General features: G+C 40.5%; 1 protein-coding gene across 1 annotated transcript in view; it reads left to right on the plus strand.

The window, feature by feature from the left end:
* bcam (basal cell adhesion molecule (Lutheran blood group)) overlaps positions 1-19927 on the plus strand; it is a 101851-nt gene that overhangs the window by 57374 nt on the left and 24550 nt on the right. The window contains exons 2-4 of the mRNA XM_062990991.1: positions 12509-12627; positions 14840-15059; positions 19544-19626. Of these exons, the coding sequence (XP_062847061.1) occupies positions 12509-12627; positions 14840-15059; positions 19544-19626 (422 nt within the window). The remainder of the gene's footprint in view (positions 1-12508; positions 12628-14839; positions 15060-19543; positions 19627-19927) is intronic.

Here is a 19927-nt window from a genome sequence, read left to right on the forward strand (position 1 = left end):
ACCCTGCAGCAATTATGCAATGCAGTCCTGTCAACATGGATCAAAATCTCAAAGGAACTCTATGATCTATTGATAAGCCACACCAGGTCAAAATCAGGGTGTTGTTTTAAGCCAAAAACTACAATCGGTATCCAATTATGTCATTAAAGTGGTTGTATAACAGTCCGCCAGTAAATAAAACCTGGTGGAGACTGTTTTAGATGTTGGCAAAGGAAGTCAGGATCAGTCTCTATGGTTTATACTCTAAGAATAAATAGAATGATGACTTGAAACAGCTGCTTCCATGAGTCACATGGTGAATTGCAGATAGGCCAGAGACCTTTATAAACATATTTTCCACTTCATTTCCTCATTCATTCTTTTGTAATGAACTTTCACTTATTCCCATTGACCTGTTTACTCTAAATTAAATATATGCAAAAAAAAGCTAAATAGGAAATTATAATAAAAAGCAAATAATAAAAAACACAGAGTTTCTGAAATTTACTTTGACTTTTATTTGATTGCATACCGGATGAACCTGAGATATTTCCTGTTTTGTCTGCTCAACTTCATAAAAAAAAAATTGGGACAGTAAAGCATTTACCACTTTGTAAAGTTGCCATTCCTTTTCACCACACTTAAAAGACGTTTTGGCACCGATGAGACCAAGTGATTTAGTGTTTCAGCTTTTATTTTGTCCCATTCTTCCTGCAAACACGTCTTAAGATGTGCAACAGTATGAGCATTCTCTATTGGGGACAGGTCAGGACTGCAGACAGGCTCTAAGATCTCAATGTACTTTTCTGCATTAATTCTGCCATCACAGAAGTGTAAATGACCTTTGCCAAGGGCACTGACACAGCCCCATACAATGACAGATCCTGACTTTTGGACTTGTTCCTAATAACAGTCTGGATGGTCTTTTTCGTCTTTGGTCCGGACCACATGGTCCATTTTTTTTTCCAAAAAAGACCTGCAATGCTGATTCATCTGACCACAATACATGTTTCCACAGTGTGATGGTCCATCCTAGATGCCTCAGAGCCCTAAGAAGTCGACGCCACTCCTGGACATGGTTAACATAAGGCTTCTTTTTTGCACAGTAAAGTTTTAAGTGACATTTGTGCATGTAACTCTGTATTGTAGTGCTTGACAAAGGTTTGCCAAAGTAATTTCTTGCCCATGTGGTTCCTGATGCAGTGCCATCTGAGGGATTAAAGATCACAGGTGTTCAGCTTAAGCTTGCGCCCTTGACCTTTATGCACTGAAATTCCTCCCAATTCCTTGAATTGTTTAATAATATTACGCACTGTAGAGGGAGAAATATGGAAATCTCTTTCAATCTTTCTTTGAGGTTGTTTTTAACCATTTCAATCATTTCCTCATGCATTTGTTGACAAACTGGAGATCATCTGATCATCTTTGCTCATCAAAGACTCAGCCTTTCCTGGATGCTGCTTTTGTACCAAACCATGATTACAATCACCTGTTGACATCACCTGTTCGGAATCACATAATTATTTAGTTTTTTCACCTCATTACTAGCCCTAAATTGCCCCCATCCCAACTGTTTTTGGAATGTGTTGCAGGCCTGAAATGCAGGAATGGATGTTTATTACTAGATGAAATGAGGTTAAGCAGACAAAACATGAAATATCTTGGGTTCAAACTGTCTGCAATCAAATAAACGTCAAAATAAATGTAAGGAACACTGCATTTTTATTTTATTTGCATTTTCCATACTGTCCCAACTTTTTCTGATTTGGGGTTGTATTATAAAGCATTTGCATCATATAAAGCTTGCAAAATCAGACTAAATCGCTAACTGACCAACAATGGAGGCCTGTTTAAAACTCAAACATCCCAGTACCAGCCTGGTATTGTAGTATGCTTACTTTGCAAAGTGAAACCAACAGCAAGTTCAAGTGTGACTTTAACTTTAGCCGATGGAAATAAACCTTCATTTGCATCATGTGCCCAACGTTTTAAACATTTGTTTACAGTTTTCTAAGCTTTTAATGGCAACCCAGACAGGATCTGTCTGCTTTGCCCCAATTGTCTCCTTTCCTCTGCCCATCTATCTTCTCTACCCCGTGACTGTGTGCACTGTATGGGTGTGTGTAGGTGTGTGAGTTTGTAGGTGTGTGTGTGTGAGAGAAATGCTGCAGCTGTTGTTCTTGCACTTGCACCTGTTTCTGTCTCATCATGATGGTGATGACTGATGCCAGGCCCTACATTGACCCACCCCTCCTTTTTCCACCCCCCACGTAGACTACCCACACTCACAATCATGTACATAATGTTGAGAGGATTTCTAAAGCAAATATACAGTTTATTGCTGGTGGTTGCATGGTATAGAGTAAACATGTTAGTGCCACTCAATGACCCATGCAGATACAGTGCTGGAACAAGTAATTGCCCTCTTTTTACTTCGTTAATGCTCATTAAAAGAAGTAGGATATAAAACTGAAGAAACCTGCCACAGCTTTGTGTTGAGCCAGGACTTTGTCTAGGCTAAATGTAATTTAGTTAAGAATTATCCAAGTGTCTTTTCTTTGCTACCCTCCATGTGCCTGCTGATTTGGATGGTTCAAGGTTGACTGAAATTAAGCCCAACAGCATTTAGCAGATGCTTTTATCCAAAACACTGTAAATGAATACAATTTGCGCAATTAGGGGTTAAGAGTCCAAGGGGCCCAAGAGCAGCAACTTGACAGTGGTGGGGTTTGACCTTAACCCTGGTTCCCAAGAGCCATGTAATTTAACTCCACCAGTACCCATCACTGTTTTACACTCCTGAACCAGACATCGGTAACGAGACCCAGTTGACCTTTCTCTCTCAGGCACAGCCAATAGTGCCTGTTTGGATGCCTGGCCAGGTTGATAGCACCGCCTGAGATTTAAACTCAAGAGCTCAAGTAACGGTGGGCCCAAATGTGACTTTTTAAAAGATTAAATCAACATAGCTGATGGCATATTTTAAGGCACAGTGGCACAGGGTCTTGGGTTTGATCCCTTGAGCGTATGTCCAAGAGGCCATTCTTCAAGTATTTCGGTTGCCTCCAATCTCTTCAATACATGCTTGTAGGTACAGTATATAGACTCTAATTTGTTTCAAATTGTGGGTTGATAGTGTGTGTGTCACCTTTGTAAATGTCACTAGCCTTTGACTTGTGTTTTGAGGTTCTCCCACCGACTGATATTACCACTGTAAGTCCGAATGCCATTATGTCTCCAGCACTGGCACTGGTAAATTCTTGTATTTTTATTTCAGTGTGTGTACACTGACTGTTTAAGAATATGCATTCATCAAGCTTGATTTTAAGAGCTTCTCAATCACACTGGATGAAACAGTACATATATTTCCCATCAGCAGGTAGTGTGTACATAAATGTGTCCATGACTCACTTTCTCTGGCAGTGCGTCCCTGCAAAGGTCATGTTTGTTTTGCCAACAGAAAACAGTCGAAGGCTAATCCTGTTTAGAGAAACAAACCAACGTCCTTCTTCCAATTTGGCACCGGCTTTCACACACAGGGCACAGACCTGAGTCCTTACAAATAACCTAATTTCCCAAAGTACTACCACAAATGACAGTCATTTAGCAGATGCTTTTATCCAAAGTGACTTACAGTATGCAAGTATACAAGTACTACCTTTTGATTACCCATTCAGTGCCCTTACCACTAGGCTACAACTGCCCTTTTACATAGTTGATTTTACACACATTAGCAGTGGGTTTGGCTGAAACCCCTGAATTTATTTGGGAGGAGTGTCCACATAGCTTTGGCTATAAGCATAATATAGTCAAGGGCTTTAGGCTGAGTCAAGGGCGGTGATAGAATCTTAAGAACATACGGCATGGTGGCTCAGTGAGTAGCACTGTCGCCTCACAGCAAGAAGGTCCTGGGTTTGATCCCCAGGCGAGGTGGTCCTTTCTGTGCAGAGTTTGCATGTTCTCCTCGTGTCTGCATGGTTTCCTCCTACAGTCCAAAAACATGCAGTCAGGTTAATTGGAGACACTGAATTGCCCTGTAGGTGAATGGGTGTGCGTATGTGTCTGCCCTGCAATGGACTGGCGCCCCGTCCAGGGTGTAACTGTGTGCCTTGCGTCCATTGAAAAGCTGGGATAGGCTCCATCAACCCCCGACACACACACACACACACACGACCCTAATTGGATAAGCGGTTAAGACAGTGAGTGAGTGAGTGTATAACATGCACTTATATAGTTAAATATATAAAGAAGGGGAATGACAAAATGTATTGAGTTTTGCAAAAGGTCTGATGCTGCATGTCAGAATGTCATCAAGTCATGGCAAGTGATGTCAGCAGTCCATAACCCTTCCACCATCACTTATTTTACATTAAGGGGTCCCAGCTAAGGGAAATGAGAAATTACTTTCCCCTGGCATCCCATATTAAAAAGTTAGATCTAATTTTAATGGTTACTTGGAATATATCCAATCACACAACAGACCACTAATCCTCCATCAACAAATAATTTGCTGGTTTGGATCGTATTTAAAAGGTAGTTACTTGCTAACATTGAGGTGGATTTTCTTAAGCCTACGAGTGCAATCTGCTGTCCTCCAAGGCTCTGTTCTAGGCCTCGTATTGATCTTAGGTTAAACACAGCTCCTGGGACACCATACATCATCATCTTATTACATTTTAAAAGTGTATGACGACATTGGTTCAGATACACAAGTGTATGATCCCAAAGTGTATGATCCCCAATTTATGTTTTAGTAATAATGTATAAAAATTAGATGGCCAGAGATCAAAAATGAAATACCCACTCTCCTGCTGTGCATTGAGCTGATGATTAAGACATAGATACAAAGAAAACACTCCATCATGCACCTGGGTCCAGTCCTCCATGCTCCATGTCTCATGAAAAAAACCTCCTGCCTGCCGGCTAACACCATCTGAAATTCAGTTTTTGCAGAAGTGCACTTTCTCTGAAATCTGTGCTCTAGTTTATATGTGCAAACTTAATATCATAATTTTTAGTAACATTTCTATCAATTAAGCACTATAAAAAAATCTGGCTTACAGGTTTGCCTTGTAAATGTGACTACAGGATGGTATCAATAATAGATACTAATGCTAATAGTGAGTTTTATCATACCTACAACTCACTATTGCATTGGTTCAATTTGGATATGGTTAAGGTACTGGATCAGTAATTGAAGGGTTGCTGGTTCAAGCCCCACCACTGCCAGGTTGCTGCTGTTGGGCCCTTGAGCAAGGCCCTTAACCCTCAATGGCTCAGACTGTATACTGTAAGTCGCTTTGAATGACAGCATCTGCTAAATGTTGTAAATGTAAATGGATATAACCGATTTCCTCATGCTCTCTGGCAACCCATGTCTCTTTCCATGTCTCAGTCCTGCAGACTGGTGCACACCGACAAAGCCATGTGAAGCCACAAAGCTTCTTTACACTGGCCAGTGGTGGATTGGATTCCTACACTACCACACATGCCTTCGCCATCATGACTCCCCATCTGACCTTTCCTCCATCAGACATGATAAACTGTGTCTCTTTAGCATTTGACCAGGCACATACCTGGAGATTAGGTTTCCACAGTGGAGAGCTAGCAGGTTAAACTGCTGCACCACCCAAGCGTCCAGCCTGTGTTTTTAAATGACTGGAAGACAGGAACTAGTACAGCAATTTCATTTTAAATGTCTGTATAGGATGAAATACTGTACTATATACTGTAAGTCCCATTAGATGACACTGGTAGCCTAGTGGGTAGAGCTATGGGCTACTAATAAAAAGGTTGTGGGTTAAAATCCTGGTTTTGTCATGTAGTCACTGTTGGGCTCTTGAGCAAGGCCCTTACAAAGGCACTGTACAATGGCTCACCCTGTGCTCTGACAAAGATTTTCATTGTATTGTATATGTGTATATGTATATATGATAATTAAAGGCATTCGCTGTGTGATTTGCCTTACAATTAAAATTATATATATATACTGTATATACACTGATCAGCCATAACATTAAAACCACCTACTAGTTTCTACACTCACTGTCCATTTTATCAGCTCCACTCACCATATAGAAGCACTTTGTAGTTCTACAATTACTGACTGTAGTCCATCTATTTCTCTGCATGCTTTGTAAGCCCTCTTTCATGCTGTTCTTCAATGGTCAGGACCAATAGAGCAGGTATTATTTAGGTGCTAGATCATTTTCAGCACTGCAGTGACACTGACATGGTGTTGGTGTGTTAGTGGTTGTTGTGCTGGTATGAGTGGAGTATGGTAGGAGTAACCACCTCACTGTCACTGCTGGAATGAGAATAGTCCACCAACCAAAAACATCCAGCCAACAGTGCCCCATAGGCAGTGTCCTGTGACCACTAATGAAGGTCTAGATGACCAACTCAAACAGCAGCAATAGATGAGCGATCGTCTCTGACTTTACATCTACAAGGTGGACCAACTAGGTAGGAGTGTCTAATAGAGTGGACAGTGAGTGGACACGGTATTTAAAAACTCCAGCAGCGCTGCTGTGTCTGATCCACTCATACCAGCACAACACACACTAACACACCACCACCATGTCAGTGTCACTGCTGTGCTGAGAATGATCCACCACCTAAATATTACCTACTCTGTGGTGGTCCTGTGGGGGTCCTGACCATTGAAGAACATGGTGAAAGAGGGCCAAAAAAGTATGTAGAGAAATAGATGGACTACAGTCAGTAATTGTAGAACTACAAAGTGCTTCTACATGGTAAGTGGAGCTGATAATATAGGTAATGAGTGTAGAAACAAGCAAGTGGTTTTAATGTTATGGCTGATCAGTGTATATATGCAGTAATTATTAAGAACAATATATACATAAAAAACAATTTAACATTGTTTTACATGTTGTTTGCAGTTGTTGTTGAGTAACTACATTTTTTTTGAAGAATTTGAATACAGTACTGCACTTGGTCCGAGATTCACTGTGTACACTAGCGCACAGCATGAGTGTCTTATTCTCCTGATGAATATTTAATGCATGCGTGAGAGTTCGTCCATCCACAGGTCTGTGCCCACTCAGTGTGAGTGTCTGTCAGTGTCTGTCCCTCACAGTCAGAATGTCTCGTACCCATCTGTCCCTCCCTTCTTTTTGCCTTCACCGTCCTCGTTCAAATTCGATTACCGTGCCTCCTTGTGATGAAAGGACCCCCCAGCCTGCACACACATACACACCCCACACACACCCTTCTGCCTCTGCTGGGGGTCAGGATAAAGGGGGGCACTAATTACCAGCTAATTGCCCTTCCAGTTTTGGCCAGCTGCTCTCCCGGGTAGAAACAGACAGCAGGAGCTTCACTGATCACACGATCTGTCCTTAGAGAGACACAAACTGCGTGGCACATGAAAAGCCCAAGAAAAATTTATGACTACACAAATGCAACACAGTGCACAGGAGCCATCTGTCTTTCTCGGTCTTTGTGTCTGTCTTGATTCACCTGAACACTACATTCATCTTTTCCCAAATCCATGGCCATCAAAACTGAGTTTATCTATATTTGCTGCAATGAAAACTTGGGCAACAATTGAAAAATTGGGCATTGATGATAGACCACTTTCCAATTTACACCAAATGTTTTGGATGTGGTTGAAGACTGTTGGGGTTAAATGCAATTTTACATGTACCATACACATTTAGACTTTTATTAAGCCCAGATTCATTCTGCAAACTGCCACTTGATGATTCACTCCCAAAAATTACAATAGTGCCCAATAGATGTGCTTTATACCACTTTATCTGACAAATGGACTTAGTCTTGTTGATCTTAGGCTTGTGTGCTGTTGCTTCTTCATGGAAACCAATAAAGCTACGATTGAACAGTTCTATGCATTTACATTTTCAGCATTTAGCAGACGCCTTTATCAAAAGTGACTTACATTACAGTTACACTATACAGTCTGAGCAATTGAGGGTTAAGGGCCTTGCTCAGGGGCCCAACAGCAGCAACCTGGTAGTGGTGGAGCTTGAACCGGCGACATTCTGATCACTGGTCCAGTACCTTAACCACTGGGTTACAGCTGGCCCCATGCTAGTGTTCCTTCCAGTGTGCGTTGAAAGGCCTAACTTGACACCCAGCATTCCTATTCTCAAAGTTTTGTTATCTTTTGGCTGAGCTGTTGTAGCACCTAGACTAGTGCTACATTTTATCAAACTTGCTGGAATGGTAGTCAGACCTTTGAAGCCTGCTATAAATAAGTACGTGAAAGACTTAGAGATTCCATAAAGAAGTGAGCACTCGTTTGATGTTGAACACACACTGAGGTGTTGAGGTTTGGCTGTGCGATTCTGCTAAAATATCACACACACACACACACACACACACACACACACACACACACACACACACACACACACATACACCCACACAAAGGTCATTGTATATGTGTGTGTGTTGTTTGTATGTGATGTATATTTCCTTTTTTATGGAAACGAATGTCTATTAGATGTATAGAATAAAATAGAATGCCTTTATTTGTCATATATACATATACAGATGTATAAATTCTTTCTTCGCATATCCCAGCTAGTTTGGAAGCATTGTACGGGGCCCTGGAGCAGACAGGGTTAAGGGCCTTGCTCAAGAGCCCAACAGTGGCTGCATGGCAGAGCTGGGATTCGAACTCTTAACCTTTCAGTTGATAGCCCAAAGCCCTACGTACTAGGCTACCAATGTCCCCATCCTAAAGTAATTACAGTAATACACACGTCATTAGAAAATGAAGTAGAAGCTGAGATACAAGCTGCTGGCTTGTACAAGCTGTTACACGAGTGACAATGTTAACAGTCGAACAAGCTTTACATTGGCATAAGCTTAGAGAACAAATCCTCTGATCTTCCTTTTTCTTTATCTGTGTGATTAGCAAACAGCATGATGTATGGCTTCCTCTTGATGCAGTGGTGGACAGTGTTAAGTAACAATTGTGGCTACTTTTATCACATTAGCATGACAGTTGACATATGCTCACACACACATATAACAGGGGTTTCTTTACATTTACCTAATCTTTTTACAATATCATGTACAATAGGCGGTGAAAGACCTAAATTATTTGCAATCCTGCATTGTCCCAATTTGGATATAACCAATTCTCTCATGCTCTCTGGTAATCCCTGTCTCTTGTGCAACACCCTTGATGCCCAAGTCGTGCAGGCTGGCGCACAAACTGCTTTTTTACACTGGCCAGTGGTGGATTCCTACACTACTATTCATGCCTTCACTACACATGACTCCCCATTTGACCTTTCCTCCCTCGGGCATGGTGATTATCAACAAACTTAAAATATAATTGTTTCTGCATAGAATTGATGTATGACTTTCTCTTGATGCAGTGGCGGACTGTGTTAAGTGACAATTGTGGCAACCTTTATTACATTAGTATGACATATTTAACAGGAATTTCTGGCCTTGCCCTTTACAGACTACGATTTCTTCATATTTACCTAATCTGTTTACAGTATCATGTACAGTAGATGGTGAAAGGTGGTTCTCTCACAAAGTTTAGCACAAAGTGTTGAGCAATAATCCTTCTTTCATTGCGCAAAGTCTTTTGTGGATTCTCCTTTTACAATCAGTCATGATCCCCTCACCTGTTACCAATTTACTTGCTTTGTTTATATTTCTAAAGTTGGTCAGTTAAAGATTAGAAAACTCTTCTTTGTACTTGTCCCAACATTTCCAGCAGTAGAGTTTGTACTTTTAATGGGTGTGGTCAATCTAGCACTATTTATTCATTATTTATTAAAATAAATGAAACACTGACTAAAAGTGACTTATTGCTGAGGGTTTTACTTTGATTACAACTATCCAGCGTACAGACTGGAGTGCATTAGAGCAATTATTTGTTCATTATGGATGCTCTCTGATTTAAGCAGGCTGCTCTAAGTGCATTAGTTTTCTACTTAACATCTATAACCCACTGCAGTATGATGTGCTTTTGCACTGTTTCTAAAGGATGAAGTCCGAGTTTTGTAATGTTCTCCTAAGCAAAATGTTCATGCTGAGGTCAGTAAACTGACATCGAGCTCAGAGCTGCATTATAGAGCTTTTAGCACCTTTCAAACTGCTTATAAGCATACGATCCTGAGAGTATGAGTTTTCTGTAATGCCTTACGGGAATTAAGAGTGAAACGGTTATATAAGACTTGGTTTTGATGTCCTGCCACAGAGCATGAATGTATTTGTAAGGCACTTGAAAGTGAAGAATAGACTCTCTCACAAACTTATGATCTTTTTTTAAAACTATAAAGCTATATTTATGTAAAATGCAGAATCAGTATTACTTTTTATGAGCCAGACTGCTATAGTCCAAATCACACCAACATGATATGTCTAAGTATGTCACTAACAATGTAGTATAATCAGAATTAGCTTTATTCACCAAGTATGTTTGTACGTACAAGGAATTTGTTTCCGGCTGTTGGTAGATCTCTACAATATACACAGATCAGGCATAACATTATGACCAGCTTCCTAATATTGTGTCGACCCCCCTTTTGCTGCCAAACACAGCCCTGCAACTGCGATGCACTGTGTATTCTGACACCTTTCTATCAGAACCAGCATTAACTTCTTCAGCAACTTGAGCTACAGTAGCTCGTCTCTCAGATCACACTGGCCAGCCATCGCTCCCCACGTGCATCAATGAGCCTTGGCCGCCCATGACCCAATCGCCGGTTTACCACAGTTCCTTCCTTGGACCACTTTTGATAGATACTGACCACTGCAGACCGGGAACACCCCACAGGAACTGCAGTTTTGGAGATGTTTTGGAGATGCTCTGATCCAGTCGTCTAGCCATCACAATTTGGCCCTTGTGAAACTCGCTCAAATCCTTACACTTGAACATTTTTCCTCCTTCTGACACATCAACTTTGAGGATAAAATGTTCACTTGCTGCCTAATATATCCCACCCACTAACAGGTCCCGTGATGAAAAGATAATCAGTGTTATTCACTTCACCTGTCAGTGGTCACAATGTTATGTCTGGTCGGTGTATAGACAACACAGTATACAGACAAAACAAGCAGAAAATCATTTCAGTGTGTAAACAATGTTTGTTTTTCACAATACATTTCTGTCCTAGAAGTAATAGTGAATGTGTGCCCTGCTAATCACAAATGACAATTTTTTTCAGAGACCACAACTATAACCAAGATGCAGGCAAGGGATTGGGCATGTTACAGACACAATAGTAGCAGATTTTAGTGTAATTTCATCATCACAATCAATGCCAGCATTAAATGTGCCAATGTATTTGGCACTTGTCAAAGAATCAGCGGCTGTTAGGTAATCAGTATTTTGGTAGAATTTAACTTAATTGTTTGATTTACCATTTCAGTTGGCGTAGTGGCAGAGCAGATGTTGTTGAGTCTTTATATCTACAGGTTTCTAGCTTCATTTCCCTACATGCAAATATGTGGATTATATACTCTAGTTTGGATCAGAGACTACATTGGAACCATCCTTTGCTTTGTATACATCAATAAACTTATCCCCAGATTCTAAGTTAGCTCCTTAAGGGAGTCCATGGTTGTTGAGTTTTAGCACAAAGATCTCAGAGTCTGAGAATGTATGCCCTTAAATTACCATAAGCATATCATAGCATAATATTATCAACAAAGCAGAATGTCTCTCTTTTTCTCTCTATCTCACACCTGCCACTAAACTGCTGCTTTGAGCATACACAGGCAGCAGGAACACACTGGTTTTAGTGTGTGGGTGTGTGTGGACAGTTGTGCTCAGTAAATGACGCCTTCTTTAGCATTTGTCTTTACTTGACAGTGAAATAGCTGTGACAGACGTCATTAATGCGACTGCACGGAGTGGTCAGAGTGTGAACTTTGTGGGGTGGTTGAGCTGAAAACCTTTTTACATACAGTATGTGGGTATTAAACAAGTGACAAACAACAGCAATTTAACAGAGAAATCTGACATTAAAAGCAAATTTATATCTGAGTAATACACTACTGACAAACATTGCAATTTAATGCTTTCTGTGTGAACAAAAGTGCATTTTAGGATTTCAAGTCATTATACACTATTGTCAAACAGCTGTGGACACCCTCCTAATAAATGAGTTCAGATGTGTCAGCCATACCAGTTTTTAGCTTGTATAAAATAAACAAAAAGCTTTTAATTTGCTGTTCCAGCATGATTGTAACCCTGTGCACAAAGCAAGGATTGATGGGTTTGTCCTCAACCCTATTGAATTATAATTGCGAGCCATGGCTTGTTTTCCTACATCAGTGCCTAAATCTACAAATGCTTTGTTGAATAAATGGGTACCAATTCAAGTTCAAAATCTTATATAAAGCCATTTGAAGAGTGGGGGCTGTTATAGGTGCAAAGATGTGAAGTGGTTAAGTAAATTCAGGACAAATAAAACAAGAAATCCAGCTGAATTTGCAGGGCTGTAGTCTGTTATGTGTTGTTAATCAATAATATTTGATAATAATAGAAGTTTCTCTATTTTTGTCTTTGCAGTATCTCTAGCTTCATTCATAGTGAAGGTGACCCCAACTGTGGATGTGCTTAAAGGACAAACTGCCCAGCTGCCCTGCTCCCACACCAACTCTAAGCAAAGCCTGGTTCAGTGGTTCATTGTGAGTATACAGTATTCAGTCCAGTTCTTTTGTGTGTATGGGTGATTATTTGAACCTTAAATCTACCAAGTTCTAGAGTTCTCCACCAATTTCGACCTACCAAGCATCTTTTATCCTGATGCTTTGTGGTTGCATTCAGTGGTATTATTGAATTTGTTTTGTACCTTTTTTGTGTTTTTGTTTATGCCTTTTTTTCCCCTTTTCTCCCAACTTTGTCCAACTGCCCGATTGCATCATGCTTCCTCTCCACTAACGCCAATGCCCGCTCTGACTCAGGAGAACAAAGCTAACTTGCGCCCCCTCTGACACATGGGCAGCAGCCGTATGCATTTTTCACCTGCTCTAGGCGAGTTCTAATGCGGGTCAGCCCTGTGTACGGAGCCATCAATCAGCCAGCAGAGGTCGTAGTCGCATCAGTTACAAGGAGACCCTATCCGGCTTACTACTACCCCACCTCTATATGAACAACAGGCCAATCGTTGTTTATGTGGCCGCTCAGCCCAGCCACTTGGCAGAGCTGAGATTCGATACGATGTATTCGAGATCCCAGCTCCGGTGTGCTAGTGTGTGTTTTACCTAGTGTGTGTTATGAACTGAGTTTCACCACTTAAAAAATAGCTTTTATACTTTGAACAGTGCATATTAAAAACACTTAGGAATTATTTGTGCATAAAAGGCAAAGCCAAAAAAATTACTAAATCACTGCTTATAATTTTTGATCCCTCCCACGTAAAAAAAACCCACTTTTGACACATTGTTATCGATATATACATTTGACACATTGTTATCGATATATACTGTCGCTACTTCCACAAATGTGTAAGCATAGAGAATTACATTTTTAGCATTTAGCAGATGCTTTTGTCCAGAGCGACTTACAGTACTGTGACAGTATACTGTCTAAGCAATTGAGGGTTAAGAGCCTTGTTCAAGGGCCCAAAAGTGACAACCCAGCAGTGGTGGGGTTTGAACCAGCAACCTTTTGATCACTAATCCAGTACCTTAGAATGGAGATATCAACAATTCTTAGAACCTCTTTTCAAAGACTTACTCACAATAGAAATATGTATTGTGCTTTGACAAGTCAATCTCTCAAGTTGATTTTGGAAGGAATGGATGACTTATTGTCTAAAGAAAAAAAAAATTCCAAACTTCAAAACTGTTTCCACCTTGGAGTTCAAAAGCAAGAGTCTTGAATTAGAGGTATATAAGTGCACATTAGTACGGGCACCATTAATACTAAATAATAAATACAGTGGTACCTTGAAACTCAACGTCAGTTGGTTCTGGGAGTGGTGTTGAGTTTTAAAGGCTTTGAGTTTCAAGGTATTTTTTTCCATAAGGATGTATGGGACCTGTTTATGCGTTCTATGATCCCGTGGAACTGCACATATTTTAGACTTATGTAAATGATGGGGTTGTTTTTGACACTTGAATTGAAAACAGTAAAAAAGCAATAAAAATACAATTAAACCTGCACTTTACCTTTATTTCTTAATTGCTTCCTTATGCTTTCTAATCGTAAAGATGCTTGATCTTGGAATACCATATTCCATTCAGTAAAGGCGCATTCACACAAAAGTGTAACACAAAAGTGTTTAAAAGTGAAACAGGAGAAAAATCCAGCTAAACACAGATACATGTGTTGGCTTTCAGAGTAGATTTCACAGTTATTCCACACAAATGCAGATTCGTCTCATATGAGCACTTTGATGACGTTTTACCACACCGCTCAAGCCAAGCACTGAACAAAGCGGCTGGTTATTGTTCATTTGAAATTAAAAAAAGAAACTGAACACGTTGAGTATAAGGGAAACGTTGAGTTTAAGGGCACAAATTTCACAAATTTGACAAAGGCCGTTGAGTTTCAAAGGTTTTGAGTTTATGGGACATAGAGTTACAAGGTACCACTATACAAATATATAAATATGGAATTGGTGTATATTTACCAAAAGAAACAAAAACAAAGTTTTAGGAGTAAAACATAATTTTTGTACTCATGTCTGTCTTGATGCCTGAGATTTGAACCCTCATGTGGTGGTGGGTAAACGCAATAAACCGCTGTGTCACCCTAATGCTTTCAAACTGTTTAATTTAATTGCATTTTTAGTTTTGTATGCAGTATGAATAATTCAGATATTAAATAATTCAGATATTAAAACTTCATCATTTACCTGCCTGGTTTTCTCTCCATGTTGTTTTCATAATCTAGGAGGATGCAGAAGGCACAAGAAAACGGCTAGCTTACAGGTCTAACCCTGGCGTGTTTGGTGTGGACAGAGACACACCATTTTCAGGACGGGTTAACATAGAAGATGACAATACACTGGTCATCTCTGATGTCAAGGTCATGGACGAGAGGAAATTCATCTGCCAGGTTAATGCAGGAGTCGTGGGCACCTCAGAGGCTGAGACTGAACTGAAGGTTTTCTGTAAGTGCACTGTACAGCCCACAAATTGTCATAACTATCACTAATAACACCTTACTTACAATAGGAAACCAAAACATCAGCTGCTAGTTTCAAGTTGACACCTAGGTTAAAAAGGCTGTTTTCTTAAAACCACAGTGTCATCCACCAATATTTTTGAGTTTAACACGTCAACCAAGGAGTAGATACAGCAAAAAGAAGATTATTTAAATACTCAAAGTAAGTCAGACAATGAAATGGTTAAGATGTCTTGTGGAGTCCATGTCTCGACGGGTCAGTGCTGTTTAAAGAGCATGTATTTTGGGGGGTGGATATAATGTTATGACTGATTGGTGTATATAAAACACAAATAGTCTGTGGATTAGCTCTGCTTTGTTCTAAATACGTTTTAAAAGGCAGTCTTGGCAGGCGGCTGGTATTGCGTATTTGCCATGCTAAATGCTTCTAGATCAGGTTTTTTTTAATTTATAGTATAAAGTTATCCAATAATTGAAAACCTTTTCTAGACATTAAGAATCAATTCTAGGTTCTTCAGCGCTTAGGACTCACGTGACTTTTTTGTAAAGATGTATATATGTCATGCAAAAACACTGATCACCACAAATTCCACTAATATAAATGTAATTACTACTAATAATAATTTTTTTGGCAGTAGTAACTGTGGTTTTAGGCCCTCCGGCATGTAAGATGGACTGAAGTGCAGCAAAATGAATGAGACAGTGAGGGAGTGTAAGCATTACAGCATCTGGCTTATAAAAGCCAATATATTTCCTATCCTCTTTCTCTCTGAGCCCATTTCCCTGCAGCATTAGCCATTACCCCAGCTCCATCACTCAGTTCTCTCTAGGGAGGATAGTCTCAGAGCTCCCATTCACAATCGTTAGAGCAATTATGGCTCTCGATGCGCTGTCTGCACAGGAACACAAAGCTCTATACAGGACAGACTTAGTAAAAGCATGCTGTATATTATATACAAATATACATAATTACAAAGCTAGAGTTTGACAGACTGTAAATCACTGTGAATAGAAGAATTGTCTGCTTTGCCACCACTTTATCTTGGTCAGAGTCCTGGTGGGTCAGATTCATTAGGCTAAAGGCAGAAGACACCCCGGACAGGTTGCTACTCCGTCATAAGGCACACACACACATTCACACTACGGGCAATTTTCAGTAGCTCCAATTGGCCTGACATTATTTACATTTACCCTAAAAGCAACTTACAGTTCCAACAGAATACAATGCAAGCTATTAGGGCTTAAGGGCCTAGCTTAGTGGCAACTTGTCGAATGTAGGGACCAAAACTGTGACCTGCCGATCAGTAAAATAAGAAGAAAATCTTTTAACCAATAAGATGCAGAGAAATCCTCCAATCAAATAGAGAATTGTAATCAAAAAACTGCTCCAGCAATTAAGGGCACTCAAGTAATAAGTTTGCGTGGTTTAGCCACATTCATTGCTAATTTGTGACTCAGTAAGGTCCTGGTAGGTTGTCACAGTCACAGGTATCTGGAGCCATGCTGACTACAGTGCATCCCACAGCTGCTTAAGGGTGTGTGGGGGAGGATCCATAGAGTGAACACGACGGTCAAGGTGCTCCCACAGATGCTCAATTGGTTCAAGTCTGGGGAATAAGGGGGCCAGGGTAGTACTTGGAAGTCATTGTCATGCTATTCCAATCAATGTTGGACATTTCTAACTGTGTGAAATGTCGCATTGTCTTGCTGGAAGATCCCATTCGCCCCTGGAAAGACAATCGGCATGCATGGGTGTACATGATCTGCAAGGATAAATTCATACCCAAATCGGTTAAGGTTGCCTTTCACACCTTTTATACCTACCAAGTCAGCTCACAAAACGTGACTTTCTTTATGAGCTACGCACTGCAGCTGTTGAGTAGGAAATGGTCATAATGTGACTCGACTGTGTAATTACATGCTTACAACTTTGTACTGACAGTTTGGTAAAAGCTATTTTCGGCTCCATAAGTGTGTCCCTGTGCATATAAGTACATGATGTGTACTTTGAAACTTTGAATTTTAGTGGCTTGTCAGAGCTGTGAACACTACCTCATTAAAACATCTGTCAATTGAATGCCAGCCTTTTTCTGTCCAGCATCAGGGCATGACCTTACAAATGCTCTTTTTAGTGAATCACCACAAATTTTCCCCAGACACACTTCAAAATCTTGAATAAAGCCTCTGTGAAACTCACAAACTTTGGGGGGCAAATCCATATGAATGACAGTCATTTTAGATTGTGATGTCCAACAAGCTCTTTATCAGGTGTCTACATACATTATGATAGCAATAAACCTTTATACTGCTTTCTTACCAAGTGTTGAATACTATTCAACATGGGCATGTGGGTGGTGCAGCAGCCAATTTACGCTAGTCCACTAACACTGGTATCAAGAGCTCAAATCCACAGTAGTGCTGTTGGCCAGTCGTACAGTAGATTGCATTACTTGCTTTGTTTGAGGGTAATTTATTAGGATTTTAACATCATGTTTTACACACTTTGGGTACATTAATGACAGAAACGGTAGTTACAGGTTACACAAGATTTACAATCATGGACAATTTTGTATCTCCAAGTCACCTGACCGCATGTCTTTGGATTGTGGGAGGAAACCCACTCAGACACAAGATGAACATTCAAACTTCACACAGAATGGTCCCAGACCGCTCTACCTCAGAATCAAAACCCAGGACTTTCACACCTTAAAATGTCAGGACAATGCCACCCTAAAATGAAATGTCATTAAAGCATTTTCATTTAGCCTGTGTGAAGGCTGGAGGCTTTGAGAACTATGACCCAGTCTCTGGAGTAACTTCAGGTCAAATGTTCTGCTCCAGGCTGTTGATTTTTAGAAGGAAAAAAAACCCTTCCCCACTGGACCTCTGGGCCTTCTTAAATACCTAACAAATTAATCCTGATCTGATTGGAATATGAAGTTGTGGCCTTTAGGTTGTTTTTTGACAGCTAATATAGCACTGGTCATTGGTCCACACCCTTCTCTACTGTTGTCCTAAGGGCAAAATGCCATCCATCAAACATGACAGCTGAAATTGCGTTATAATAAATGGCGTCCAATATGTGATCTTCACGCCTCTAACACCTCTGACCAGCTCATTAAAATGCTACTTATGACTAATAAATAAAATTAAAAACTCCATATGTCTCAGTTGGTTTACTCTCAGCAAAAGGAGGATGGTGATATCAAAAGAGAGTCTAGGGATTGTGATTGTTGGTTATTTTTTAAACCATAATATGGTTAGACATCCTATAACCTATAAAACCATGGCACTAAAAATGAGTTGGCCCTTTTTGCAACTAGAACAGCCTCTACTCTTCCAAATAGTAGTGCGTTTGTGGGCATTTGTGCTTGTCAGACCTTCCACAAGTGGTTGGCATAAAATTGTACCAATGTATTGTGTGGCTGAAACACCTGAATTCAAGAATTAGAGGGTGTCTACATACAATTTTTTTCTATACACTGATCAGCCATCTCATTAAAACCACCTCCTTGTTTCTACACTCACTGTCCATTTTATCAGCTCTACTTACAATATAGAAGCACTTTGCAGTTCCACAATTACTGACTGTAGTCCATCTGTTTCTCTGAATGCTTTGTTAGCCCCCTTTTATGCTGTCCTTCGATGATCAGGACTCTCTCAGGACCACTACACAGCAGGTATTACTTGGGTGGTGGGTCATTCTCAGCACTGCAGTGACACTGACATGGTGGTGGTGTGTTAGTGTGTGTTGTGCTGGTATGAGTCCTGATGGAGTTTGTAAACACCTCACTGTCGGACTGAGAATAGTCTACCAAACAAATATACCCAGCCAACAGCACCCCATGGGCAGCGTCCAGTGACCACTGATGAGGGTCTACTGTAGAAGATGACCAACTCAAACAGCAGCAATAGATGAGCGATCCTCTCTGACTTTACATCTACAAGGTGAAGCAACTAGGTAGGAGTGTCTAATAGAGTGGACAGTGAGTGGACACAGTATTTAAAAACGCCAACAGCGCTGCAGTGTCTAATCCACTCATACGAGCGCAACACACACTAACACACCACCACCATGTCATTGTCACTGTAGTGCTGAGAATGATCCACCACCTAAATAATACCTGCTCTGTGGTGGTCCTGTAGGGGTCCTGACCATTAAAGAACAGGGTGAAAGCAGGCTAAAAAGGTATGTAGAGAAACAGATGGACTACAGTCAGTAATTGTAGAACTACAAAGTGCTTCTATATGGTAAGTGGAGCTGATAAAATGGACAGTGAGTGTAGAAATAAGGAGGTGGTTTTAATGTTATGGCAGGGAGCATCCCACAATGAGTTGTATCATTATGGGATTTGTAAAGCCTGTCTTAGGTACTAATTTAAGGCTAAATTTATTCAGAATTGCTGATGTCTAGGGTATTACTGAATTGATATTTCTCAGGATTAATTTCTTCCACTTTCTCTCCCATAGTTGCTCCAGAAAAACCTGTCATGGACGGCAATAAGCAAGCCATTACGTTGAGCCATGGTGAAGACGATGGCCCTGCAGCTGAGGTACTTTCTACATAACAGAAGAGTATTTGTGCTTATTATCAAGTCTGAATATACTTCATTTTCCCTGCACATTCTGGCAACCTCTGCAGACTGCACGGCACCCGCGCTGGCCGAGCAGGGTGTCGAACCACTGGTTAGATCTTTACACTGACCAATGGAAGATTCTTACAAAGCATGGCACCTTTGACTAGACAATAGGAGTCATTGATGCTGCAACAGTAAGGTTTTCCCTATCCAGCCTTACTTTTATAGGACACAGCCAACTGTGCCTGCCAAGTGCTTGGTCAGGCCGGTGGCACCG

Source organism: Trichomycterus rosablanca, chromosome 3, assembly GCF_030014385.1.
Source record: "Trichomycterus rosablanca isolate fTriRos1 chromosome 3, fTriRos1.hap1, whole genome shotgun sequence".
Classification (NCBI taxonomy): Eukaryota; Metazoa; Chordata; class Actinopteri; order Siluriformes; family Trichomycteridae; genus Trichomycterus; species Trichomycterus rosablanca.